Here is an 8,176-nt window from a genome sequence, read left to right as displayed (position 1 = left end):
AAGCCGGAGGAGACAAGAAGAAAAAAAATAAAAAGCAGAAGGCATTTACTCCTCATTTTTTATTTTTAACTTGGGTGAAAGTTACTCCTCATTTTTATTGGTGAATGTGTAGGACATAGTCCTCCCATATCAACTACCATATGGGATATGAATCTGATTAAGGAAGATTGAGAGAGAATTAGGAAAAGGACATCAAAAGTGATGACAGAAGCAAACAGTTGTCACTTTAGAGAGAGAGATAGAGAGAGAGAGAGAGAGAGAGAGAGAAAAACCATTTGTATATAATATATGTAAGCATATATACATATATTATTTATATATATGGAAAGGCTGGGCCGGAAGGTTTGATTGATCATGCTTTCATAAAGAATCAAATGATTGATATCTCTTCATCTTTTGTTTATACAGTTTGAAAAAGAAAGAGGAAGCCTCTCCTTCTCCTCAGTGTCAAACCTCTAACCATCTCCCTATATATAGAGGATCTCCTTGCCAAAGCCTCACATTCAAACACTCCTCTTCTGTATTCATCTCTCTCACCTACACTTAGATCTACCCGGTCGACCTCATACCACGCACAAAGAAAACTTCCGAATTCCACAAATCGTGACATTGCACTCCTGTGAGAGCTATTACAAGAGTTCGTCAAGAGAGTGTCCACACACACACACACACACACACACACACATATATAGTATGGCAATTGAGATTAATCCAGTGCCTTCTGTTCAGTTGTCGAAAGTAGCGGATTCCGAAAAGCACGGGGAGAACTCGCCGTACTTTGCCGGGTGGAAAGCGTACGACGAAGACCCTTATAATGAAATGACAAATCCCTCTGGGGTCATCCAAATGGGCTTGGCTGAAAATCAAGTAAGTGTGACTCCTTTCAAGCCAAAAGCAACAAAAAAGAACCACCATTAAAGAAAATTTCTTCTAAATTCTCTCGTAATATATAGGTGTCATTTGATATGTTGGAGGACTACCTCGAAAAACACCCCGAAGCATCGATCTGGGGCAAAGGGGCACCTGGATTCAAAGAGAATGCATTGTTTCAGGATTATCACGGACTTCTAAGTTTCCGAAAGGTATATTTCAAGTTCAACATCCCTATACTAATCATTTATTGAAACTATAATAAGACAAATAAAATTAATGAGAGCTTTAACATGAAACTGATCAATTGCATGCCCAATTGAATTTTGTGATTGGACAGGCAATGGCAAGTTTCATGGAGCAAATAAGGGGAGGAAGAGCAAGATTTGACCCAGAAAGAGTAGTTCTAACAGCCGGGGCAACCGCTGCTAATGAGCTTCTGACCTTCATCCTGGCGGACCCTGGAGATGCTTTGCTTGTTCCCACTCCGTACTATCCTGGGTAAGTTATAGAAATTCTAATTCTTCCTCTGATCACCAAACCTTCCTTAACTCCTACTGCTCTCTTTCTGTATTCTCCGGAAACCGCTCTCATGATCTTCATTGCTTACATTCGTTTAATTTTTTATATATCCAGATTTGACAGGGACTTGAGGTGGAGGACTGGGGTGAGGATTGTCCCAATCCATTGCAACAGCTCGAACAATTTCCAGATAACCCCTCAGGCTCTCGAGGCAGCCTACGAGAATGCCGAATCCATGAACTTGAGAGTGAGAGGAGTCCTCATCACCAATCCTTCCAACCCTCTCGGGGCCACTGTCCAACGCGCTGTCCTTGAGGAAATCCTTGGTTTCGTAACCCGGAAGAACATCCACCTCATCTCTGATGAGATTTACTCCGGTTCTGTCTTCTCGTCATCGGAGTTTGTTAGCGTGGCAGAAATCCTTGAATCAAGGGACTATAAAGAGTGCGAGCGGGTCCACATTGTCTACAGCCTCTCCAAGGACCTCGGCCTCCCTGGGTTTCGGGTCGGGACAATATATTCCTACAACGACAAGGTTGTCACCACTGCCCGGAGGATGTCTAGCTTCACGTTGATCTCTTCACAGACACAGCACCTCCTGGCATCCATGCTATCCAACAAGGAATTCACTTCCCGGTACATCGAGACGAATCGAGCTAGGCTTAAGAAGAGGTATGATATGATCATCCAAGGTCTGAAGAGGGCAGGGATCAAGTGCCTGCGAGGTAACGCTGGGCTATTTTGCTGGATGAATCTTAGCCCATTGCTCCAGAAACCGGACCGAGAAGGGGAGTTGGATCTCTGGAAGACTATGCTTCACGAGCTAAAGCTCAACATATCACCCGGGTCCTCATGCCACTGCTCAGAACCTGGTTGGTTTCGGGTTTGCTTCGCGAACATGAGCGAACAAACCCTAGAAGTCGCACTCGCAAGGATACACAACTACATGGACCAGCGGAAAAGGTGAACACACTTCACTATTGATTTTTGCCCATGGCCCTGTTCTATATTGGGTTACCATTCATCCGGCCGTGATACATGTGGAATTGGCCAAGGGCAGGTTAAATTTCTCTCTCAGAAATTATGAGAGGGAGAAAATAAAACGGCCGACCAATTTTTTAATGGTTCAAAACCATTTTGGATATTTTACTTCTTTTGGGCAATTTATAGAGTTCTTGGTATTACCCGTATAGGTTGGTGTCCTCATACTGTAAATCAGATTGAATTAAATTCTTTATAGTGTATTTTTTTTCCTTTTGTTTTCTTGCTTTTGACAGAGCAAGTTCCTAGGAAATCGTTCCATCTATGAAATTGTGTAATAAAAGTGGTGACTACGATTAGTTGTCAACAAAATACTATTGTAATTGTCAATTTAAGTGTAAAGTATTTGTGAAATTATCAACATGCAGGTCGTTACAGAAATTCGATTGTTTGCAAATTTAAGTGTAATTATTTGCATCGGATTACAGTGCTTTTACGGGTAAAAGTACTTAAGTGAAGATGTGCAACTGTCCGCCCGCTTTTCAGTTATATAAATTTGATCAATTGAGTCTCCTCGAGCCCAGTTGAATTAAGCTAATTACTAACTTAGTTAATATTTAAACCCAAGCAGGTTAATTTTAACAGTACGAGGAAGCCAATAGCCTTGGGGGGGGTAGCCGACAAGTGCTTATGAGAAATCGTTTTCTAAAAACCCTCTGCTCATAGTTAATTGCCTTTTGGACTGCTCGAAATTTAATTTCTATTGAAGAGATTTGTGTACACGCCCTTTCAATTGTTTGATCAAATTAATTCTTAACCGAAAAGATTCATGTATTTGCCCATATATTTTGTTATTTCCGATCGGAGGTTCATGCATTTGCCCATATATACACATTGCATATCTCATCGTTTCCAGTACTTATTTAATTTTCACCCGTACAGTTTTGTATCATACATGTATGTACATACAAATATCATCCATAATTTTCGCTTCAACATGAGAATTAGGGTTCTCATGGAAGTCTAGATATTCAAATTAGAGAAGAGATTGTCGACGATGGCATAATTGGGACAAACTCGGAGGACAAATCGTCATCAGATGATCATTCAATCAGGGCAACAAAGCCAGAAGGAGGGAATTGGCTGAATCACAATGGCGGCCCGCTAATTAGCTCGAGTTTTCATCTCCGCCCCGAACATATATTGTTGACACTTCCGACTCCCGAGGCACAAACATATAATTTGAGATGTTGATGCAAAGGTTGTATTTGTAGATATTCTTTCCAGTTCGACGCACATACATTTTAGATTACTTATATTATATGCAACATGTTACAAATTAATAAATTTTTAGTGAGTTTGGAGACGAAGTATCCAAAAGCCGGCGGAAACTTAAAAGAGCTCGAGGAGCGGTGATGTCCCGTTTTGCATGGAGTGAACGCCCACACAATGAGCAGCCATCCAAGCCTTTTATATGAATCGCTTCTTATTCTGTTGTGTTCAATTTCACTCATGCAGGTCTCATGACAGTAAGCATTCCCTAAACACTATGTATATTAAAATATTTTGGGATGCTTCATTTTTACATTATTAACTAAAGGAATATATTAAAATTGCTTATAAATTTTCAAATATTTATTTAGAAAAGGGAATAATGATTTACAGTTCATCATAAACTCCTGGTTGATTTTTTTTTGGCTGCTACGAGAATATTATAATATTAATGGAATCGTAATAGTTTAATTATAATACAAAAAAAACTTGATGATGCGAATAAATATTAAATAATTTCTCTTAAAAAATAAAACATTATCATTTCATATGAATAATGTTCAGAAAAATATCGAGAAATAAGTTTTAAAAGGTTTCTGAATCAAATAAATTAAATTCTATCAATTTCTTCATACATCCCCACAACACGTGGGACTACACCTAGTTGAGCTAATTACTAACTTAGTTGATATTCAAACCTTAATTTTAAGGTTTCAGAGCTATTTCTTTGAACTAAAAGCCAGTACGAAAGCCAATAGCCTAGGCGGGGGGCACTTAGATGCACTAATGAAGATTCTAATGATAATAATACTGAAAATACAACATAGTTTAGACTCAGGAAAAAAAAAGACAAAGAAAATAAGCGTCAAAATTGAGAAAACAATTGGAATGAAGTCTCCACTTAAAAACTCGGCCAAATAATATCATCTTAGAGGTCAGAAAATGCGTTCAAGTATGTTTCATATTAACCACTTGTCAAACCTATGTATATAATTAAATATATCAAAATATAATTAATAACACCTAATGATAATTCGATTATTTGCACGGACAAACTTGAGGAATTACTGGTAGTTTGTGCGCCCGCGGGACATTCCCTTGACAAAAAAAATCATCAAAATTTTCGGGGATTAAAAACTAATACATAATTTACAACTTAATGAGCAGGACGAAGGACCCTATGTTTGGTGGCTGATTAATGGACATAAAGAATTTCTGGCCTTTTCACATTCGGGCAAGTACCATTATGGGTATTGATGGAGATGTTTTATTATCCAATGTTGTTAATTAGTAGCCCCCGCAAATTTATGTTTTGTTTTAAGTAAGATAAGTCTGATTTTGGTCAATAATTTCAAATCATTTTCTTACTGTGTTTAACAAATGAGCAGGATTCACTAGCCACGATATATATAATAATTTTATAAAAAAATATACAATGTTATTTTATGTGGGACGTGCTTGGATCAAGCGACACATACGCGCTAACTTCCAAGCGTCTAATAATCACAACAAAACCATTGACTTGAAATTTATTGCATGGACTTGCTATATTCTTAAACTGACTACTATTATATGATAATTTCAATACTGTATCATGTATATATATATGTGTTTGTGTGTTTGTGTGATTACTGTCGCGCCTGGTCTTACTATATCATGCATGCTACGGTGCTGGCATAGAGGTCAATATATATAACAATTTAAGATCTCCTCGTCGTTTGTTTTCGTGATAAAACAAGTGAATATTTAGTGTTCTAATGGAAATTCCCACGTCTTGTCTTTCACAAGTTATCGGTATGCTTATCAATCGGTTATGGCATGATAATAGGAGATACTTAAGCTTGATGTACGCAGGATAGCGTCTCAATATATACACACACATATGTATATATAATTGGTAGCTGCAGGCTCGTGTTTCTCACCCGATGAAATTAATGAAGAATTATACCTTGCAATGGTACTTAAATAATCTAGCAAAACAGTTTATTGTTACAAGCAAACATGATCTGTGGTAGCAATATCTTGACAATATCTTTTGTTATAGTATGTCTGCTTATATATATATAAAAAAAAAGCTTTGTAAACTACTTTTCTTTTTCGGGGGGTGGGGGGTGGTCATAAATCATAATATATTTGTGTGTGTGTATATTATAACCCCAACGGTTACCTTAAAGCATAAGCGAAAGTATTACAAAACTTAACCGGCCCTGCAGATTTCTTTAAGCAGTGTGTTAAGCAAATATTAATAAAATATCATTTTTCTAACGAAAAAAATAAAGTATCATTTGACACTTTAAGGGTCGCATGCGCATAATTAATTCTGTTTTGACTTCTCTAACTCTTTCTGATCGATTATATACTTCCAAAGCAATAAAAACTTCACTATTGTAGCATTCACTTCAGTGTTCAATAATGAATTTGTGGTTTTCTCATCATCCGAAATATTTAATCCTTTAATTTAATGGAGGGCAAAGAAGATTTTCTCCCTTGTCTTTAATCATAAAATTTGCACTTGAAAATTACATCCCACGCATTGTAATTTTTTTTTCCTTGTGTATCGCCTCATATTCAAAATTCTAACAGATTTCGATTAATTCAAATTCAATCAGATCGACTCATTAAAGAATAAAATTCTTTCAATTATAAATATTTCCTATTTACAAAACTCAAACCTTGAAAGCATGGCATTAGCTTGTAGGATTTGTGGTCAAAATGTCCTTTTTCTTTTTCTTTTTTCCTTAGCTTTTTCATGCATGTACAAGCCTCTGAAAGGGAGAGAAAGATGTATGACTAATAACTCAAAACTCCCAACTTTTTCACTATAGTATCTGATAAGTAATTTTTCTGATCAATTCTTTGGAACGACAATTGGTATTATTATGGATATTTTTTATTGTACAGTTGTATATTAGAGATCTTGTATATTTAATAGTCGATACATTTGGTAGTTTTAGATATTAGTCCTAGAATATTGATTTGTTTCTTTTTTATGTAAGGCTACACAGCCTATTTACTTTGTTCATCGTCATAATGCAAATCGAGTTGGATTGTTTCAAACTTCACATGGTATCAGAGCACCTTCACTCCTGGACCAATTGAATCTGTTTCTCCGCAATCTTGATTGTAGAAGATGTCGGACATCAGTGATTCCGAGAAGAGCCCAAAGAAGGGCATTGAGCTGGCGAAAACCTTGCAGGCTGGAGATAGCTCGAACAGGAGAGCAGAGATTCCAGCAATGTATTGGCTTGCTTCATCAGATGGCACGGGAATCTAGGTAATTGGATGCACTCTGAACGACGACAACTACTTGATGTGGTCAAGGAGAGACACTCCGAGGGAAATCAATCTTGAGTTTTCCAAATCAAATCCAGCATATGCCTCATCAAGCAAGAAGGATTAAGTGTTCCAGATTATTACGACAAACTGAAATTGCAGCGGGAAGAGCTGAAATTTTATCTCGAACATCCAGGTTGCAGTTGTGGCGCAAGCACCACGATTATAGCACAGCAAGATGGAGAAATCGTTCAAGTTCCTCATGGGACTCACCTCCAAATTCAATACAATCTGGTCTACCATTCTTAGCATTGAGTCGATGCCAAACCTACACAAGGTTTATAAGATGGCTGCGCACGAGGAACACCAAAAGCTCATCATACAGTCTCATGAGTCTATCCCTGAAGCGGCAGTCTTTCTCATTAAAAAGGAGTCAGAGTCAAGCAGTTTTAGCAGATTGTAGTACAACTAGGAGGGAAGGCCACTGGAAGAATTCGTGTTAGGCCTTAATTGGCTACCATTCATGGCACTCGAAGTCCAAGTCCACTGCGGGAAGGGGACCTAGACAAGGCCAAGCAAAACAAAGCAATGGGTTGCGAGGGAAGGCCCAAGTTCAACGAGGCCCAGAGTCAATGTGGTTCAAACCATGCAGGGGAATGGGTCACGAGCTGAGCATCTAGAAGCTCTTCCTAATAAACAATTCCAAAAAATTGTTGACCATGCTTGCACAGGACAACACGGATCCTAACCGACTTGTTGGTAATGGATTTAATTTTGTAACTTTGCAAAGTGAATGGATTTTGGACATGGAAGCTTCGAGGCACAGGACGGGGTGTCTTGAGAATTTTTCGACATCTCTTCCAATTAGGGGTGGCGCATCAGTTTATATTCCTAATGGGGGCATGGTACAAGCCACCCGAGTAGGAACTGTGATGATCGCAGATTCTATCGAGACCACTGAAGTACTTTATGTGCCCACTTTCAATTGCAATTTAATTTTCATTGCTCAATTTTCAAGGGAGATGAATTGTTATGTGACTTTTTCCTCTAATATGTGTATCAGGACCGTACCTCGAGAATGATGCTTGGAGTGGGTGAACTTCGAGGGGGGGGGAGGAGTCTACTATCTAAGGGGAAGGGTTACCACACTGCAAACGTGTCAGAAAGTCATAGGGAAATCCGTAGAAATCTTGCATTAGAGGCTCGGTCATCCATCTCGCACAATAAAGTTGCATGGTATTAATTTGAATTTAAAAGA

General features: G+C 38.2%; 1 protein-coding gene across 1 annotated transcript; it reads left to right on the top strand.

Moving 5' to 3' along the window:
* The first annotated feature begins 337 nt into the window (after nt 1–337).
* LOC116195067 (1-aminocyclopropane-1-carboxylate synthase 7-like) lies at nt 338–2,806 on the top strand. Its single transcript, XM_031524036.1, has 4 exons — nt 338–867; nt 954–1,082; nt 1,211–1,371; nt 1,507–2,806. Exons 1-4 carry the CDS (start codon nt 694–696, stop codon nt 2,357–2,359), a joined length of 1,317 nt encoding a protein of 438 aa, XP_031379896.1. The 5' UTR covers nt 338–693; the 3' UTR covers nt 2,360–2,806.
* The last annotated feature ends 5,370 nt before the right edge of the window (nt 2,807–8,176 follow it).

Source organism: Punica granatum, chromosome 2 (assembly GCF_007655135.1).
Source record: "Punica granatum isolate Tunisia-2019 chromosome 2, ASM765513v2, whole genome shotgun sequence".
In the NCBI taxonomy this organism is placed as follows: domain Eukaryota; kingdom Viridiplantae; phylum Streptophyta; class Magnoliopsida; order Myrtales; family Lythraceae; genus Punica; species Punica granatum.
The sequence above is the reverse complement of the archived record's forward strand: the minus strand, read 5'-3'. Positions and strand labels throughout refer to the sequence as shown.